We start from the raw sequence: 20,428 nt of genomic DNA, 5'->3' as shown, positions 1-20,428 counted from the left end.
TCTCTAGTTGAGAGGTGTTCTACAACCTAGTATAGAGTAGATGTGTAGATGTGATGTAAGTATATAAACAATTTTAAATATCAGCTTAGTAAAAAAATAGAAAAAAATTAAAAGTGATATAAGTAATGAGTGCAAACATTTAAATGCTGGTTCAATTAATAATAAAAAGTTAAAGTAATAAAAATAATAAAAGTCAATTTGTTGTATTTTTATTTTGTGAATAGGCTTTGTTACAATACCATGGCTTATCAATACAGCATGCCCAAAAACCATAACTTATTTCAAAACCAAAATATTTTATAACAATACGACAAGATTCTCAGCTGTGGATATTTACCCCATTTTACCGTCAATATTATTAACTTGTAATTTAATTAGGCTTTATTATAATACCATGACTTACCAATACCACATGCCCAAAAAAGCATAACTTATTTCACAATCAAAATATTTTAGAACAATATGAAAACATTCTTAGCCATGGATATTTACCCCCACTTTACCATAGATATTATTAACTTGTAAATATTTATTACAATACTAGGCCAATACCACGCCTTATCAATACCACATGCCAAAAAACCGTAACTTCCCTATTTATTACAATACCACGGGCCAATATCATTGCTTATCAATACCAAATGCCCAAAAACCATAACTTATTTAATTTTATAGCATTTTTTTGTTGAAGTTAAAAGGAAAACTGTAATAATTAATTTTGAGATATATTTAAATACTCTATCCTCATGACTACTAAAAATATTCCTATAGTCATTAAATTAAGGTTTTAATAAAATTGAAAATGAGAATACTTTCATACTTAAAGATGTGAATTTATATAATATAAATAATATTAGTAAGAACCAACATAGATGCATGTTAACTAAGGATCCAAGTGATGACAACAAGAAAAGTGAAGAAGAGAGAGGGGGAGGCGAGAGGAGGCGAGAGGGACGCGTGACACGCATATAGTGACAAAGATGGAGGGCAGAGAGAGAGAGAGATGGAGGGAGAGAGAGAGGGAGGGAGGAAAGAACAAAGGAGAGATGGAGAGAGGAGAGGAGGGAATAGAGAGAGAGAGAGAGACACACACACAGATTCATAAGAGAGGGAGGGATATAGTGATAGAGTTGGAGAGAGAGAGAGAGACAAAGGGAGGTGGGAGAGATAGGACACAAGAGAGAGAAGGAGATAGATATGGAGTTGCAAGGGGGATAGAGGGAAGGAAGAAGAAAGACACAAAGGGAGAAAGGTGGGGAGAGAGAGTGTGTGACAAGGGATAAATGGAGAGAGAGTGAGGGAGAGAGGAGAGTGGGAGGGAAAAGAGAGAGAGAGGAGAGAAAGGGAAAAGAGAGAGGCAAAGAGGAAAAGCGGGGAGGGGGGGAGAGAGATAGATATGGAAAGAGAATGTGTATGTTTAGGGGTGAGATAGAGAGAGTGAATAAGAAAGAGACATAGATACAAAAATAGATATTATATAGCTCTATATAACGAACCTAGATCTATCAAAAGTTGAGAGGGATCTAATCTCTCTAGGTGCAAACCTTTCCTCACGTTTTACACTCAAAAAAGAGGTTTGCACCTCGAGAGATTGGATCCCTCTTAGCTCTTGATAGATCTAGGGTTAAGATGGATCTAGGCTGGTTATGTAATTTGACCAAATCAAAACCTTTAACAGGACATTACAACATCTCTTCTATATTGGGATGGGGAGTGCCTCTTCGCCCAACTAGCCTAGATCCATCTTAACTCCGGATCTACCAAGTGCCTACAGGGATGAAAGACATTTGATGAAGAAGCAATCTATCACATAAGGGCATAAGGTATCTTTAGTCTCTTGGCCATTAAAATAATTTCTTTATTTCTTTCTTTGCATCTATGTTTTTGATCTCTTTTAAGATTAATCTAGGATGGTTTAATTCCCCCCTTTAAATAGACTCTATTTCAAATGAATACCATGAGTAAATATCATGAATTTATTTTTATATTAATATTATTTTTTATTATTTTCACTAAGCAAAAATGTTTTCATTAAATTATTTTATTTTATTTTTATTTTTGTGTAACTTGACATAACAACATCTCTTTTATAAGCGCTATAATAAAATGATAAAAATGAAATCAAATATATCAAAGGTGAAAAAATATGATTTCACTAATATTTTAGTTAAACACATAAATAAATATTTAATATATTATTTTTACCTTGTTATTGATTATTTTTCTTAAAAATATTACCTTTTATTTATTTTAATAATTTTTTAATTCAACTAAAATTGTTTTAATAATGCTATTTATAAAATAATTTTCCTACTTCCAATTAAATTAAATTACATTACCTTTTCTAATTCAATTTTATTTTTAATTGGGTGTATTCTAACAAATTAGTTTTTTCCCCGAAAATCATGAAAATTTTGAATATTTTGATAAATTCGGAGATTTTTGTAAATCCAAATTACAGTTATTAAATTTCAAAATTTTAACTGTCCCAAAAATTTTTGATAGTGATGAATTCATTTACACCTTCAAAATTATGATTTAAACACTACTTTAACAAAATTTATTAATTTTTTTACCAAATTCCCACCACTTTTTCCAGACACTTGCACATCAATTTAATTACTTATACCATTCAATTCAAGATGCGACGACAGAGATAAAAACATATATATAATATCAAAAAGCTTAGATATCATATCTTGATGCGACGTATGATTCGTTCAAATTATCAGCGTAGTTGCCCAGGCATTTCCGGAGCACGAAAAGTAGCGGGAAAAATAAAAGGAATTGGAACATGAATCCAGGCCATTATACCAGTGATACCAGTGAAGCGATGTCACTAATTTATTCACTGATGGTACTAATTTTATGGGTATCGATGGAGCCATTTAATTGAGGTTCTGAACGCTCTCTGGTAGCATACATTGCATAAATTGCATTTCGGTATGAGGAATTCAGAGTTTGAAATGCAGTTACCAGATTCTGTAGAACGCCTTTTAGCAGAATTATCACGGAAGAACAATATAAAGCCAGCTCAAAATGCAGCTAGACAGAGATTAGCAGGGCTCGGAGAACAAGAGGCGTTGAGTCTTCTGAGAAATATTTGGTATTGCTCTATTAGAGATCTCACTGCCTCATTATTTACAAAGCGAAATTCGTAACACCAAGCTTTCCTTTGCCGACGTGTACGGCCAATACTTGCAACTTGGGATCTCAGCATACAGCGCAAGACTACGACAAAGGGTCGCCTATTAGCTTTAGCCTCAGTGGAGGTTCGGTCACTTGTTCAACTCTCTGCTCTAGCAGGGCTGCTACAGAGTGTGAATGGGAGAGTGTTGATTCTCACCTCCCTGTTACGGAGTCTGAACGGGAGATTGTTCCTTCTGACTCCAACTTTGATGAACCGTTGTGTGATGGATGTTCGACGGATGAATTTTCTGATGCTAAGGCAACATTATGCCATTCAGGTATTTTTCTTAGCCCCTCTTGTACTTCTTTCACGTTAAGAATGTACCAATTGACATTATCCTGCGGATGCTGTTTGACTATTTAAAAATGATTTTACTGTTTTAGAAACCCAGGTTGTTGAAACACGATCACACATTCACATTCTTCGTTGAGAACAATGGTTATAGCCCATAGGGTGGCCGAGTCTCGAATGACCTTGATAAGCCGATTTGATACACACAAAATTAACAGAGGACAATAAATTCAACCATACGCACAATAATACATAAGAAATAGGGACGGATTTCTCGCATCAAATACACCTTTATTAAATGCATCCACTCTTTCTACACGAAGGAATTCATATCAATGCTTTTGACGGGGATCTTTGCTAGCTTTCTCCTACTGACCCTTCAAATAGCTCCCCCAAAAGTTAAAAAAATATATCTCACATGTGTCATGGTCATCCAATTGTTTCCTAAGTTAACGGCCTCAAACTCTAAATCAATGTGATTCCCAAAGATACAGGTTACACATCAATCCCAAATGACGTTCCTTACTGTCACTTCTCGGTGAAAAAAACATTAATTTATTTGAGTACTCCTGGGTCCAACCTGCCTTGGTCACGTTGCTGGGTCCAACCGAGTTATCTCACTCCCTCCCTTTATTCTCTGCCAATTCGTCGAACTCACCAGCAGCGGGTCATATACTACGCAGCCAGTGAAACTCATGGGGTGTACAGTCATGGACAATCTCGGGGCAGCATCAAATATAAACCCCAGAAATGAAACGGAAAATCCTGATATCAAATAATTCCGCTGCTGAATTTCTGCCAAGGCCAGGTCGAACTATTACAATCCGGCCACGCTATTGAGATTCACAAGAAATACTGTGAGACTTGATTGGAACCAACACAAACCCAAATTCTTCCCCATGGCCGGTGTCAAATCAGGGGATCCAAACCCCCATCTCGGGATGTGGGCAATTGAATTTATGAGGGGGGCTCGGCCCTCCCCACAAGTGGCGCTTGACATGCTTTCAAAGCATAGTGTGGGGTGTTTGTGTTATGATGCAGCTCGGGAACTGGTTTGTCCTTGCAGGAAAGCTCGAGGTACTGCTCCATGCCCAGTTAGTATGGAAGGTGATTATAATGTCGCAGGGTGGTGGAAATTGATGTTCGCTCACACTGCAAGTTTAAAGCGTGGTTCTGCTGGCTGGTTTCCCTGTTATGCTTTAGTGGATGGAGTTTTCTTGCCACTTTTGCTCCTAATTGAAGTATTTTTGATCTGGTTTGGTTTTGTTGTTCAGTGTTTTTTTATGAGTTAGGCAACGGTGGGGGCTATAAGGCTATATCTAGTCATGTCTATAGGTGGTTCAATGTCTGTTAAACACACATGGATAGCAAGACAATAGGAAAGATAAATCATTCAATACATTTTTTATTAACAGAAGATGTACATTTATAATACAATGTTGTGACTCTTGGGTTTCAGATCCCAAGGTCTCTTGGACTGCTTAGTCTTTTCGGCTTCCACACTAACCCTTTAGGATTAGGTGTCCAACATTCCCCCCCTTAATCCGAAGGGTTATGTATGAGTCCAAGAAGAGAGTTGTAATACAAAATGTGCTGAACATTGGGACAACATGTGTGACAGCAAGGTACAACAGTGATAAACATTGGGACAGCATGTGTAAACATTGGGACATCATGTGCTGAACATTGGGATAGCATGTGTGACAACAACAGATAGCATGTGTAAACATTGGGACATGTGCTAAACATTGGGACATGTGTGACAACAAGGTACAACAGTGCTAAACATTGGGACATCATATGTGAACATTGGGACAACATGTGTGACAATAAGGTACAACAGAGCTAAACATTCAGACAACATTTGGGACAGCAAGGTACAACAGTCCTAAACATTGGGACAAACAGTGTGACAACAAGGTACAATAGTGCTAAACATTTGGACAACATGTGTGACAGCAAGGTACAACAGTGCTAAATATTGGGACAAGCAGTGTGACAACATGGTGCAACAATGGCACATGGGACAACAAGTACATGATGCAGTACAATGATGGGTACAGTCATGATTAGTGAAGCATGATGAGATGCAGCATAGTGATGGGTGCAACATGGTGCAACACAATGAAGTGCAACATGATGATGAGGAGCAGCACAATGATTGGTGCAGCATGGTGATGGAGTCACCTGGGAGAATCAGTTAAAGCAGTATGTTTTCAACTGAGCTTAGCTACCTCATGTATCATCTACTTAGAGATGATCTATGCTCTTATTTAGATAAGTCAAAGTGTTGGCTTCTGTTGTATATGTACTCTCTCTCTCTCTCTTTGCTGAACTATTGAAGAACATATAAGAAGAATTGATTAAGGGTTTCATCACATTGGGGTTTGTCCTTGGCTAGCGCCACATTTTGTGTCTTCTTGCCTTGGCTTGTCTTCTGCGATTTATTTTTATGTTCTATCTGCAATTTACTATTATGCTAATGTGATTGCTAATTTGGAAAAGATATTGAGGTAACCGTGAAAATTGAAATAAATTGCTCTAAGCATAGAACATACCTAAAATTAACATGGTATTGGAGTTGAGGTGAAGACAAAGCCCAAGCAAGAGTGAAAGAGCAATCACCGAAGACAGTTGGGAAAGGACAAAAGGATAAATGGATCCTTCATCCCTCTTCAAATTCACCAAGGGTGAATTCGAAGTAGAGAATATTATCAGAATGGCGCAATGGAAGCTTCTGATGGCCTACCTAAAGATCACTTCAATGGGAAGTTTTGATCTAAGGTGGAAGGAAAGGTAGATGCTTTGTTCGTGATAAGTTCGACCATTATGCGAAGGAGTGTCCGAGGTAGGGACACATCACTTGATGATGATAACAATCATTCTAGGGACATCTTCAATGATCGGATGAATGACAGGTAATGCGGATTATCAAGGAAACGACCGACTCTTCAAAGAAAGCAAGGAACCCCAGGAATGAAGAATCAAATGTTGTTTCTGATAAGATAAAGAAGTGTTATCTTGTATTGGCCCTCTTCTTCAGACTCTTTGGGAATCTGGCTTATTGATTGTAGTGTTTCAAGGCACTTCATCGGATAGAAGGGTACTTTCTCTAATTTGGTAGAGATGAAAACAATCGTGGGATTATACTTGGAGTCAATGCCACCTATCCCAGAAAGGGTGTAGGGAATGTTACCCCTCAAGTGAATGAGGGTAACTCGATTCATTTACAAGAATCTCTTTTATGTACTTGATCATAAGAAGAACTTGGTGTCCATTTCGACAATAGAAGTCAAAGGTTACAGGGTGGCATTCATTGATGGAAAGGTACGTGTTTGAAAATATAATTTTTAAAGATGCTTTTACTTATGGATTCAGGGTTGGCAATTTGTATCAAATTGCAGGATGGTCCATTGGGGATCATGCCAATTGACATATCTCATCTATAGCACCGGAGGTCTACTTATTATAGGACCCTACTCGATGTGAGTCAGATGGTGACTGGGATGCCTGAATTCAAAAAGAGCATGAAGGTACATGTCTGAGATGTACCAAAGGAAAATCTTACAAGGGGACCATTCCCCTCATGTAGCAGGTCCACAGGTTTGGAACAACTCGAGAGGTTTGAGATTCATGTTCAGGAATCTCATGTATGCAAGTGGAAGAAAGCCCTCTATGGCTTGAAGAAAAACACCTCAGGCTTAATTTGAGAGGATTGATAGCTGTTTGATGAAGCTGAGATTCACTAGGAGTGAAGCTGATCCAAACCATTGCTTGAAGGTTGTGGATGATAGACCTCTCATACTGGCACCTCATGAGGGCGACCTCTTTTTGACAGATGCACATCCTCTCATTTCCAAAAGTAAGAGGGAGTTGGATTCCAGATTTGGAATGGTGAATTGCAAGCCCGTGACTACCTCGATGGAGCTTAACTTTCAGAAGTTATGTGGTAGTAATGCCGGACCAAATTTGGGAAATGCCTCTGAGTTTCATAAAACTCATTCGCGTTGATGTTCTTGGTGAACTTCCGTCCAGACATACGTTTTGCAGTTAGCATGATGAGCTCATATATGATTGAGCCTCTCTGGATTAGTGCCAAGAATCTTCTCAGATATCTTCGGGGCACAATCTGATCCAGGTGGATATTGGTGGCCACCCGCTAATTCCACTTGGATCCCCTCTAATGCTTGTTACAGTTTTTTTCAGTTTCCTTAATTATAGCACAATTTACTATTTTTAGCAGTTTTTCGGGTCCTAAACTTCCGGAGCCGTTTTGAGGCCCTAAACGACGTTTTTGGGAAATCCACCGCCAACGATTTTTTTGATAAAAATCGTCTTTTCCGTCGTAGTCCTCGGAGAGACCTTTCCAACGGGCTATCATGCACGTCAAACGGAGATAGTACGACCAATTCGCGACCCCGGGAAGTTGATGTACCAACTTACCCAAAAACGGGGCCCACAATTTGGCGTTTCATCTTCTAGGGTTAGGTTTTGGAATGTGAAGGGTTTTCCATTGTTTCTCAACAATAAATAGGCTTTCGAGCCTCATTGTAAGACAGTTCAGAGGCATGTAGCCACCACATCTCTTCTCAGAGATAAGCTACCATCGCCCTAGCTGGTTCATTTCCATTTCTGTTTGTAAGCATATTTCAGTATTTTACAGTAATGAATTGAGGTATTATTTCCGCTGCATATTTGTCTTTATGGTTATCTCGGTATTTTATTGCGTTCCTGTTTAAATCCGGATCACAATCTCTCATGGATTGAGATACACTGCCGGAAATATGAAGCTGCATGATTATTCGAATGCTGATTGGGCAGGCAGTGTGGAGTATCTCAAGAGCACTTCTGAGTGTTGATTCTCTTTGCGTTCTGCTCGATATCCTGGTTGAGCAGGAAGCAGAAGACGGTTGCTTTGAGCACCGTTGAGACCGAATACATAGCTACGAGTATGATCTCGTGTGACACTGGTTGGTTGTGGAAGCTCTTCAGTGAGCTTTTTATACACATGATGGATACCACTGTGATCTTCTGTGTCAACCAGGGGGGATTCGATTGTTGAGGAATCCCGTATTCTATGATTGCTCCAGCATATAGACATCAAATACTACCTTATCTGGGATATGGTACGTCGATGAGTGAGGAGGCTCCATCACATTGAGACTGATGTATAGGTCGCAGACATTCTATCAAAGCCCTGGGGAAAGGTCAAATTTGTGACTTTCCTGAATGACTTGGAGTCGTTGAGAGACCCTCTTATGAGGGTCCTGCATGATGCATGCATTGAGCTCTGGGAGCTCCGGGGGGCTTGGGGTACTTCTTGGATCAACAAGTGACCATAGGGCGACTTACCCTCCCCTAATGGTGCGCTGTGTACAGGGTGAATGGCTCAACCTGCCCTTGTGATACCCAGTGGCGACTTAGGGACAGGTTGAGTGGTTCTCCTATCGAGGCATCCTACCCATGCAACTTGGGACTCATGGGAAGTACCTCTCAACTCACCAATGAGCAGGGAAATGGGGTTAGGGACCATAGTAGTACTATCGATGGACGCATCGTTGTATCTACCGTACTCCCTATGCTAGGATGACCTCCATTGATCTGAGATCAATGAAACTAATTTGGGATCAATATGAGTGGTTTGAGACACTCCCTTTTGATATTGATCTGGGATCAATTGGAACTGACTTCGGGTCAGTAAGAATGATATTACTCACTCTCTTGGAACTAATCTGGGATCAGTAAGAGGGGTATGACACACTCTCTTCATATGGTACTGACTTTGGGTCAGTAGAGAATGGTATGAGACATTCTCGATCAATTCTTCTTCTTCATGGTTCAGCAGAGCAGAGCAGAGCTCAACAGAGCAAAGCAGTGCACTGATGGTAGAGATAGTACAATTAGACAAATAGATCAGCGGATGAAGTTCTCCCTAGTTGAGAGGGAGTGTTAAAATTGGCAACTAGGGCCAAACTCCATGTGGGTCATCTTATTTATGGCCGTTGATATTTTTCTTGGATCCCTCTCATCGAGAGGTGTAGGATTGATCTAAAGATCATCCGATTCTGATAAGTATTCATGGAGTTATGAATTTATTTGTGTTATAAGACAATTTTTTAAGGTCGGCCAGCAACCAAATAAACCCCACATATGCTCAACATTTTAGTATAAAAGGAGATGAATTGAGAGTCATTTCACACACATTTCTCTCTTGATTTCTCTCCTCTTGTCTTGGGTTTTAGTGTGAGAGAAATCTAGGAGGAAGTAGCCCTAAGACGTTGGAGGAAAGGAGGCTGCCCTAGCCGCAACAAAGAAGACAAGCTAGCAAAGCCATGGAAGGAACCTCTACGCTGCTCTAACATTGACCTAAGGAAGCCCTAGCCGCAATCCTAAGGAAGCCCTAGCCGTAGTCTCAAGGAAGCCCTAGCCGCAGTCCTAAGGATGCCCTAGACGCAATCCAATCAAGTGCAACACATACCTTGGAGAGCACCTCGTTGTAAAGGAGAAGAAGTTTGTTTTGGGCTGCAGCAAGAGAGGCAAGACCAACGAAGAATTCAGGGATTGTTTGGCCACAGCAAAAGGAGGAAGGCCGAAGTTGTTGGTGAGGGCTAGATTGCCTAGAAATTGTAGTGTAGGGTCTCCTCGGGCAGATTGAAGGGTTGTTAGGGACTATGTTTGAGTACCCTAATCAGTCTCGAATTGCAACAGTCAAAGGACCCTAGAACAGTGAGTTGTAGCATGCATTTTAGGTGCTTGGTGTGTGTGCAACACAGGTCTGTGGTAGGCCATAGGCCTAGCCACTCCTAAGCAGGCCAGCATGGAAGTGCTAGGGGCTGCCATATGCCCAGAACAACAGCATGAGGAGGCAGCCATGTTCAAGGTATGTTTTGGGCATGATTGTTGGGTTGTTGTAGGTTAATGGGACAACAAGAAATCATAGGTACAACAGTGCTAAACATTGGGACAACATGTGTTGACATTAGGACAACGTATTTGACAACAAGGTACAACAGTGATAAACATTGGGACAGCAAGGGATAGCATGTGTAAACATTGGGACAACGTGTGTGGCAACAAGGTACAACAGTGCTAAACATTGGGACAGCATGTGTGACAGCAAGGTACAACAGTGCTAAACATTGGGACAGCATGTGTGACAGAAAGGTACAGCAGTGCTAAACATTGAGACAGCATGGGTGACAGCAAGGTACAACAGTCCTAAACATTGGGACAACATGTGTGACAGGAAGGTACAACAATGCTAAACATTGGGACAGCATGTGTGACAGCAAGGTACAACAGTGCTAAACATTGGGACAAATAGTGACAACATGGTGCAGCAATGGCACATGGGACAACAAGTACATGCAGTACAGTGATGGGTACAATCATGATTAGTGAAAGCATGATGAGATGCAGCATAGTGATGGGTGCAACATGGTGCAACACAATGAGGTGCAACATGATGATGAGGAGCAACACAATGATTGGTGCAGCATGGTGATGGAGTCACTTGGGAGAATTAGTTAAAGCAGCATGTCTTCAACTGAGTTCAGCTACCTCATGTATCATGTACTTAGAGATGATCTATGCTCTTGTTTAGATAAGTCAAAGTGTTGACTTTTGCTGTATATGTACTATCTCTCTCTCTCTTTCTGCTGAACTATTGAAGAACATATAAGAAAAATTGATCAAGGGTTTCCCCACATTGGGATTTGTCCTTGGCTAGCGCCACATCTTGTGTCCTCTTGCCTTGGCTTGTCTTTTGCGATTTATGTTTATGTTCTATCTGCAATTTACTATTATGCTAATGTGATTGCTAATCTGGAAAAGATATTGAGCTAACTGTGAAAATTGAAATAAATTTCTCTAAGCATAGAACATACCTAATATTAACAGCATGCAACTTAGTAGTCAAGGTGTTGACCTCTACTGGTCAACTACCCATGCAGTACATCCCCCTTTTCTTGGCAAAAAGGGGCAGCACCTGATCAGCATGTCCGTGCCATCCTGCCATCATCAACAGCTTGATCTTTTTGATTGTAAACCCAGTCTGCATGTATTGATTGTAAATAATCTTAGCAGACATGAGCCATGTATGTAATTTGCCTAGGTGGACCTAACTTTTTGATGATAATCTACGTCCCGGAAGGTTTTTCGTCTCACCGATTCACGGATCGGCAGAGTTTTCCTTCAAACCTGACCCCAAAGCCGGGATTGATTTTGTCATTGGAATTTTAGGAGAATCCTAGTGTGTTGATCTGCTAGATTATAGTTGTGTCGCAGAACTGGGTGATTTGTGAGGGTCTATGTTAAAGGGGTTTTTCTCCCTTAAGATGTAAATTGTAAAAGTCATGATGTAATGTGTCCTGAGGGTTGAAAAATGTTTTAAATCCCCTCATGAGTCCTAGGTCCTAGGTCCTAGGTGATGTTTCCGAAGGCTTAGTTCGATGATCCATTTTAAAATGAATTAAAAAATTAAAAAATGAATAAAAATAATAAAATAAGTAAAAATTAAAAAATGAAATATAAAGCAAAAACCCTAACTAATAAAGTAATAATATTTTAAGTGAATAAATCGACGGATGAGATCAAGAGATGTCTTGATCCTCATCAACGGTCGAGATCATTTCTACATGGATCACTCGAACTAGCCGTTGGAGGCATTTCCTTTAAGTAGAGTGCTAGGGGTCATTTCAGATCATCTGATCTGTGAGTCTGTACTGAAAAAGCTCTTTTGTAATCTGATTTCTGGTTAATAAAAGAAGACTTTGGGGTCCAAATCGTGCTGGTGTTACTCTCTGAGATTGTTGTGAGATCTTTAATTTTCTGCATATTTCAGTTTTCAGCCATTAGTCATAGCTTGTTTTTAGAGTATTGTGAGCATAGGTATCTTGTTCACTTGCTAGGGTTTGAGTGTTGCTAGGGTTTCTGAAATAATGGCAGGTATCTCCATTATTTCTTGAGATCTAGCAACATTCTCTCTCTCTTTGCTGATGGTTGCTTGAGATGTGCAGGAAAACCTTTTAGTAGAGAATATTGGTGGGCGTTTGGGGAAGTTCTAGGCTGAACCAGCCGACTCCCACAGGCTTTTCTTTGCAGAGCCCAGCTGATTTTGGCCCTGGGTCTATCATTCGGTTTATTTTTCTAAGTTTGCATGAGAGATTTTCTGAAATTCTTCACAGTGACAATCTGAAATTTCTGTTCTTTGAAATGTTTTTCGTGCTCATTGCTGAATCTGGCTGTCAAAGGGGCCAAAATCTGTGAATTATTAAGCTGATCTAGGGTTTTAATTTGTTGCCTTATGCAGTTTTCATCAAGGTTTTCAGTTTTGGTTTGAGGCATATATCATTTTTTGGGTGATTTCATTTCAGGGGCAGGGTACCTCCAGGGTAATGTCTCTCAGTGTCCATTTCTACTAAGGGCGTGATTGCATAGCAAATCTTCTGGCGTGAAATTACTCTGCTCCAGTATTTCAATAGACAGAAATTCTTCAGATCACCGCCGTGGCATGAGGTAGCAAATATATTTCAGATCAAAATTGTCCACCGCAGAAGTTTTCTCAGCCAGTTATCTCCAGAAACGGCTGAACGCATCTAAAGAGATCATTTTCACCCTGCGGATTGCGCATAAATGGCACTCTACATTGACTAAAGCTCATTCCCGTCAGCGTGAGCAGGAGGGTTCTGTTTTCTCAGCTCATGGTCTTGAATGCTGTAATGAGATATCAGTTACCGGCTGAAAGAATCGAATAAATTTTACGCTGCCAACAGACAGATCTGCGCAATCGATTCATTATCAAATGAGCGTTGATCTCTTCTCCATTTTGCGTAGCAGACAGTTCACGTCCAGTGCAGCATCGTGCTTTCAATCTCTCGTGGGAATGACTGTATAAAAAGGTTATTCCAGCATCGTTTTCAAGCTGCCGACAGTGCCAGATTTGCGTGGAAACAAGGTATTAAACCTCAGGCAAGCTTTAAACAAATCCGCATTCAGCTATCCGTCAAAGATTTCAGGCCATCACGCAGGTAACAATGCAACTCGTTTTTCGAATTCTGCTGAGAGATATAGCGTAACTCTCAGATTGATTTCGAGTTTCTATCATTCTGCCGTCGACTGCAAAATCCCTTCGCTGAGCTTCGGTGCTGGGTTTCCCTTCCTCCGGTGACCAAGAGACAGTCGTATTGCGGTTAGCGTAGCAGGTAAGTCGAATTTGGGTCCGGAATAGGTAAATCTAGATTTTTTTTTTTTGGTTATATAATGCGTTTTGGGGTTGTGCGTATTCACGTAGGTCATATAGTCATATGGTAGGGTGGATTTTTTTTTTTTTTTTTTTGATTTTAAATTGTGTTGCCGTTTTTCCGTTCTGATTTTTTTTTTGGGGATAGGCCAGCTTAGATTTAGTTTAGGATTCTAATTTGTTATGTATTTTAATTTCTAGATTTTGATTCTTTTATAGTTTCGTTGTTTATAGAATCATAAAAAAAAAAAAAATCAATAAAACAAAAAGAAAGGTTTACGTTTCAGTCATAGATTTTAATTAGATTTTATTTTGTTTTATTTAGTTTTGTTTTAATTAAGTTTTAATATGTTAGCGTTAGTTAGATTTTGGATTATAATGCTTTAGGTTAGATTTTTAGGTTAGATCTGAATTTGTATTTAGTTTAGGACTTTGTTTAGATTTTAAATTTCTTTGTATTTAGTTTTGATTTCATTTATTTTAGATTCGTTCTATTGTATTTTAAATCAAATGAAAAAGGCCAGCGTAGATTTAAAAAATTCTTATAGTTTTGTTGTTTTATTTAAAATAGTTTAGATTTAAACTTTGGTTTAATTTTATTTTAGATTTTTATAATTGTTAGATTTTAATTTTAGATTTTTCCTTTTTTATTTTTATTTTTATAATATAAAATAAAATAAAAAAAAAAGATTTTAGATTTAGTTTCTTTTTTAAAATAGTTTAGTTTTAGAATAGATTTTAAATTTTAAATTTTTAGATTTTTTGATTTTCATTTAAAAAAAAAAAAAAAATTCGAAAAAATATAAAAATTTTGTGGAAATTTTTTAGATCCAGTTATTTTCGGAAATTGTCATATTTTTCATGCTGAGATCTAAATTTTCAAGTCGAGATGCGAAATTGATATCTGGTTAATGGTTTATGATTCATGGTGGTTTAAAGCATTCATCTTTATCTTTTCGAAATTCTCAGTTGCTGGATATCGTTTTCATCATTCTAAGAGCATTGTGATTTAGCTGATGATAGATGATTGCTGTTCATGGTCCATATTTTTATATCATTTAACAAGTAATCGTTTTAACCACAATCTCTTAAGGCACTGGTCTGCTAAATTAATCAAATCCATCGAGTGTTTTTTATATCGTATCTCGTGTCTCCCAACCAACTGGTCGACAGTTGGTCTCATCATCTCACAGGGACTACCCCCCTTAGCCGCGGGAGACAGGCTTAAACGGAGGGATCGGGGATCAGAGTGACAGCCCCCGGTCTGAGCGTTGTCGTGTCAATTTGCGCGACAACACAAGGCACATATCTGGAGGAGGATGCATGCTTGCATGCCTCAGATTATCTCCAATTGAGGCACCATTGTGCACATGTCGAGATTCAACTCTTCTTCTCCATCTACTAAAGAGAAGTCAGAGGTATAAGTTTATTCATTCAGTTTTCAGTTCGGTAGTTAGCAGTTCACTGTTTTTCTATAGCAGATTTTCATTTCAGAATTAATGAGAAGCAGTAGCAGGTTTTGACAGTCAATTCACTGTGTTTCTATTATATATTATTATATTTTCTATAGCGTGTGTTTATAGATTCTAGCATTAATTACAGTGCAGTTTTTAGTAGCTTTAAGTTTTCTGCAGTGATCCTTTGAGAGTGGGGAATCTGTTGACCATGGTTTAGAAAATCTAGCAGGTAGGTGGAGTGCTGGAGTGGTTTGTGTAAGAATGATGTATACAATTTGTTTACTTAAGTCAAGGACTTAGAAACAGTAATGTACATTTAGATATAATGCTACTTGTCATCTACTAAATCTCACCAGATGCTATATTAGTGCGATAATAATTGTAAATTTGCCTCAAACTTTAACTGGGTTTCTAATGTATGTCTTAAACTAAATGGTACTAATCTATTGGATCTAGTTGTAAGTTGACAATTTTCAACAATGTCAAGTTCCTTTTCCAGTTCGACTCCTCTATCTCAGTTCTTTATTTACTTTTTATTTTCTTGTAGGTTATTGCTTTCTCTTTCTTGTTACTAATATGTTAGCTGCTTCAATTTACTTATAGAATTCATGAGAACTTATATACTTTTGTCACAGTTTGCAAAGATATATATATTGACGGTATTGACTTGTTTGTTTCATTTTCTAGTTAATGAGCTCTATCCCATCAGAGGTGAAAGCCGGCAGACTTGCATGCATGACAATTGGAATAGCTCAAAGAGAACAAAAGACTCGATCACTACAAAACCTTCCGAACTACCAGTTTTCACAGAACATCTGAAAGCATTGGGGAAGCTTGACTTTCCCAAAGCATTTTTTGTGTTAAGCTCTGTTACACCGTATGTTTGATATTGATTATGGAATACTTTTTTTTGGTAGAAATGAGCTCATGCTGCGTAATAAAGCTGGGTTTGCTTAATAGGATTTGCACTATCTAAATTTGATTCATTTGGTGGCTTTGAAGGTATGCACTGGAAGAGGTTTTATCAGTTGATTTTATAAATGGCCTGCAAGACTTGCCAATGGTTGCTGTAGAGTCAAATCTTAGGCAAGAATTGGCCATGAAGCTTGACTCAGTTTCTCATTTTGAAAGAAAGGTGCATCTTTATATCATTACCATGAACTGCTTATTTGTCCCTGTTATATGCCTCTATTTTTTGTGACCATTTAACGAGCAACTTTTTGTTGATCATCTAACTTGTCTGTATCAAGAAGAATACTTTTTGATTTGCTGGCCTTCTTCCAAGATGCAAGAATATATTACAATAGGCCTTTCCGTCTGCTAAGAAATTCTGTAGGTTAGTTCTCTTGATTGTATTGTTAAATATGAATGTCAAGTGTTGGACACAAAAGATCACTTTTCAATTGCACAAGAAGCTTATTTCTTTAGTTATTGTGAAGGCAAAACTTATTGATGTTCTTTCAATCATGTTTTGTTCTCATAGTTTAGCACTTTTAATTTTAAGGCGATTGTAATATTTGCTACCTAGTGTTGCTCTTAGAGTTGGAGTCTTTCTCATGTCTTGCAGAAGTATGATTGGGACCCGAATAAAATGTACGAGTATCATTGCCATGTTGATCGTGAAGGAAATTGTGTATTCGAGGTAGATGTCTATCGAAGTTTTATATGTATTTATGGATGACATTACAGTCAAATGCTAGTATGAAGATCTGCCTGGCTTCCATTGTTTGTTTCAGGACTCTTGTCTACCAAAAAGTTGCATGGGGCTGTTAAAACACATCAAATGGTGTAGTACAAGCATTCAAAGAAAGGCCAAATTCTAAGATTCATTTGATTTTGTTTGTAGACATAATAAAAAGCTGTTACCAACGAATAAAAAAAATGAGTAAAGTAGCAAATTCTGAATATGTGGTAAGAGTTTAAGCAGTACTATTCGATGTGATCAAAATTCTAGAATTTCTTAGGAATAAATAGTTAAAAACCACCATAATATGGCAGAAACCAGCAGAAAATCGCTAAAACTACCATAAAATCATACAAAATCACACTTGAAACTGAATAAATCAGATTGGGGTTACATCATACCTGCAGCAGACAGGGCTGGTTGATCTCCTCAGAAAGTGCTAATCAAGACCCATAACTTTGCAGATTAATTCTTACACGAACTTTGATGTATTAAAAAAAGGGTGGATCCAAATTCAATTATAATGGACTTTTCTAGAATTGTTGATGTCATTGTGACATCATCCTCCAAGGGAATGTGCTGTTTTGTCAGGGAGGCTCAATTTGATAATAGTCCAACCAAAACAAATAGATTTTATAAAAGGAGGATTTATTCTTGGCAATCTCATCATGTCTTGGGAGAGCATTTATTGGGCTAAAGAGTCCTGGTTGAAAATCCCCCTTTCATAGATAGATTTTGTTAAGGCATACAACGAGATTGAATAGGATTTTGTTTAAGATGTGATAGATTGGCTAGACTTTGGGTCTTTCTTCACTAGGGTTATGGCTACTCTTCAGGCAAGCTTCAACTAGAGTTTGTGTAAATGGAACCCTCTCCGAGGGATCCATCTTTGGAGAGCTATCCATTAGGATTGTCTCTTAGCTTGTTACTTCTACTTGATTGTTGCAAAGGATCTTGGGTATTTATTAGAAGCACCATCAGAGAAACATGTTGGTTCCAGATTCTTTTACGATAGGCTTTTCTAGACTTGTTGATGTCATTATGACATTTTCCTCAAAGGAATGATCTGTTTTGGCAAGGAGGTTCATTTTGATGATAGTCCAGCCAAAACAAATAGGTTTTATTACAGGAGGATTTATTCGTAGCAATCTCATCACAGCCTTGGAGAGTATTGACTGGGCTCAAGAATTTGGATAAAAAATGCCCTTGTTAGAGAGAGATATCGACAAGGTATACGGCGAGATTGAATGGGATTTCATTCAAAATGTGATGGATTGGCTAGGCTTCGAGCCTTTCTTCACTAGGGTCATGGCTACTTTTTTCATGAAAACTTCAACTAGAGTTTGTCTAAATGGAACCCTCTTTGAGGGACCCATCTCTGGAGAGCTATCCATTAGGATTGTCACTTATCCTGTTACTTCTGCTTGATTGTTGTAGAGGCTCTTGGATATTTGTTAGAAGCATTAAACAATTAGAATGCAAGGGAAAATTAAAGGAATTTGCCTTGTAGGAAGTGGGAAATTAGTAAGCGTGCATTTTGAATTGTATCACTAGAAACCAAAAGGAATTGAATGAACACTTTGAGAAAGTGCCAATATTGACTCACCGAATCCCTCTTGCTTTGAGTTAGTGCTTTTAAACTTTTAATTCTTGATTTGGAATTAGAAGTTTAACTTGGTATCAAAGCAATATACTCTAAAGAGGAAATCAAAATTCTCTTAAGTCTTACAAAAGATCTAAAATTCCAGTAGTAGTTTTTTTTATAGTAAAACTTCTGATTTGGAGATGGTAGCAACTGGTTTGAGGTTTGAGGGCAAGTTGGAGGGTGCACCTAACTTCATCCCTTGAAAGGCGAGGGTTACATTAGTTCTAATGGAAAATGGGTTGTGGGATTTTGTAAATACCACAATAACCATGCTGACAGATGCAACAAAGTTGGCCATCCATAACCAAATGGATGTGAAGGCTAAGAGGATCATCTTAGATGTGGTGAATGATCACTTGAATCCTCACCTATTCAAGAAAAAGTCAACAAGGCAAATGTTTGACGCTTTGACAAATCTTTTCCAAAGCAATAATGCAAACAATACGATGACGTTGAGGGAAAAATTCAGAAACCCAAGATGACTAGATTAGATATAGTGACCAATTATGTCACCAAGATACTTAAGTTTGTGATCAATTGGTAGCAGTTGGTGAGGTTGTGATAGATGAAGAGTTGGTGAGGACGAATGGTTTCACCAAGCCTTGGGTGCCATTCAATAAGGACATCATTGCACGATAGGCAGTTCCCAAGCTTCGCAGGGTATGGGATGACTTCATCAAGGATGAGATTTTAGAGGAACCTTTAGTATCCCAACAGAAAGGTGATAATGAGAATCTGGATCTTGCCAATCATGCAAGGAAAGGAAGAGGAAAGGGTTCAATCAAGAAGAATACAAGTGGAGAAATGACTTCACAAGCTAGAAAGAAGGATTTGAGCAAGGTAAAATGCTTCGTGTGCCACAAGAGTTGGCACTATGCTTCACAGTGTCTGGAATGGAAGAAGGGGAAGGGAAAGTCATAGCAAATGACATTTGTAGATACTTAGGTCAAGGAATTTGTTGTGAAGTCAAAGAAGGAATTCTCGTTAGTCTCTTGTTTCTCTGGCACAATTTCCAATGGTGCGTAGTCTGTGGATATTAGAGCTTCTCGTCCCATGATAGGAACACAAGAGTTGTTCACTAGTCTACTAGAGAGAGACTTAGATTTGCATGTGGAGCTTGGCAACAATGCCAAGTATGGTGTAGAGGGAGTTGGGATTGTCTTGTTCTAGCTAGAGTGAAGAGGTTCTCTGGAAGTGAAGGATGTGTTATTTGTTCTAGGCCTAAAGAAGAAGTTATTCTTAGTCTCCGACTCTCAACCATGGAGGACAGGGGATATGCCATTAGTTTCCAGGTTGGATAGGTTCTCATTCGGTCGAGTGATTCTAGTCTTGGCTCAGGACGAGTTATTGGAGGCAAAGAGGGTATTCTATACATGCTGAATGCTTAGCCAACACAAGCCCTAGTTCATGATATTGAGAATCTGTGTGAGCTTTGGCACAAGAGGATGGGTCACTTGCATCACAAAGCATTGCCCATAATGAAGGAGATTGTCGCTAGTCTTTTGGAGTTCAACGTGGAGCAACAAGAAATTTGCAAGGGGTGTGATCTTGGCAAGTATGCCAAGGCTTCTTTTCCAAGCAGCAAGAGCAGATCTAAGGGCATCTTAAATCTAGTGCATATAGACGTGTGTGGTCCAATGTTAGTAGCATCAATGGGGGGTTCCAGGTTTCCAACTATTATGTTACCTTCATTGAAGATTTCTCTAGGAGGATGTAGATCTTCTTCATGAGAATTGAGGATGAGGTCTTCAGTTGTTTCTGGGAGTAAGGCTCCAAAATTAAATAGGAAGAAAGATTAGAGTCTCGAGGTCGGATAATGGGGGTGAGTACACCCAAATGACTTTAAATATTTTTGCAAGGAGGTAGGGATCAAGAGAGAGTTGATAGTGCCTTACAACTCACAATAGAATGGGGTTCCTAA

At 38.6% G+C, this 20,428-nt stretch overlaps 1 protein-coding gene across 1 annotated transcript in view; it reads left to right on the top strand.

Moving 5' to 3' along the window:
• The first annotated feature begins 2,759 nt into the window (after nt 1-2,759).
• Nucleotides 2,760-20,428, top strand: part of LOC149261609 (putative RNA-dependent RNA polymerase 3) — a 142,415-nt gene continuing 124,746 nt past the window's right edge. Inside the window, exons 1-4 of the mRNA XM_089369936.1 lie at nt 2,760-3,467; nt 15,866-16,055; nt 16,181-16,313; nt 16,746-16,820. Of these exons, the coding sequence (XP_089226062.1) occupies nt 15,910-16,055; nt 16,181-16,313; nt 16,746-16,820 (354 nt within the window). The 5' untranslated portion in view covers nt 2,760-3,467; nt 15,866-15,909. The remainder of the gene's footprint in view (nt 3,468-15,865; nt 16,056-16,180; nt 16,314-16,745; nt 16,821-20,428) is intronic.

This window comes from Pinus tabuliformis, chromosome 6 (assembly GCF_031772625.1).
Source record: "Pinus tabuliformis cultivar Carrire ecotype Pingquan chromosome 6, CPIR1, whole genome shotgun sequence".
Lineage (NCBI taxonomy): Eukaryota > Viridiplantae > Streptophyta > Pinopsida > Pinales > Pinaceae > Pinus > Pinus tabuliformis.
The sequence above is the reverse complement of the archived record's forward strand: the minus strand, read 5'-3'. Positions and strand labels throughout refer to the sequence as shown.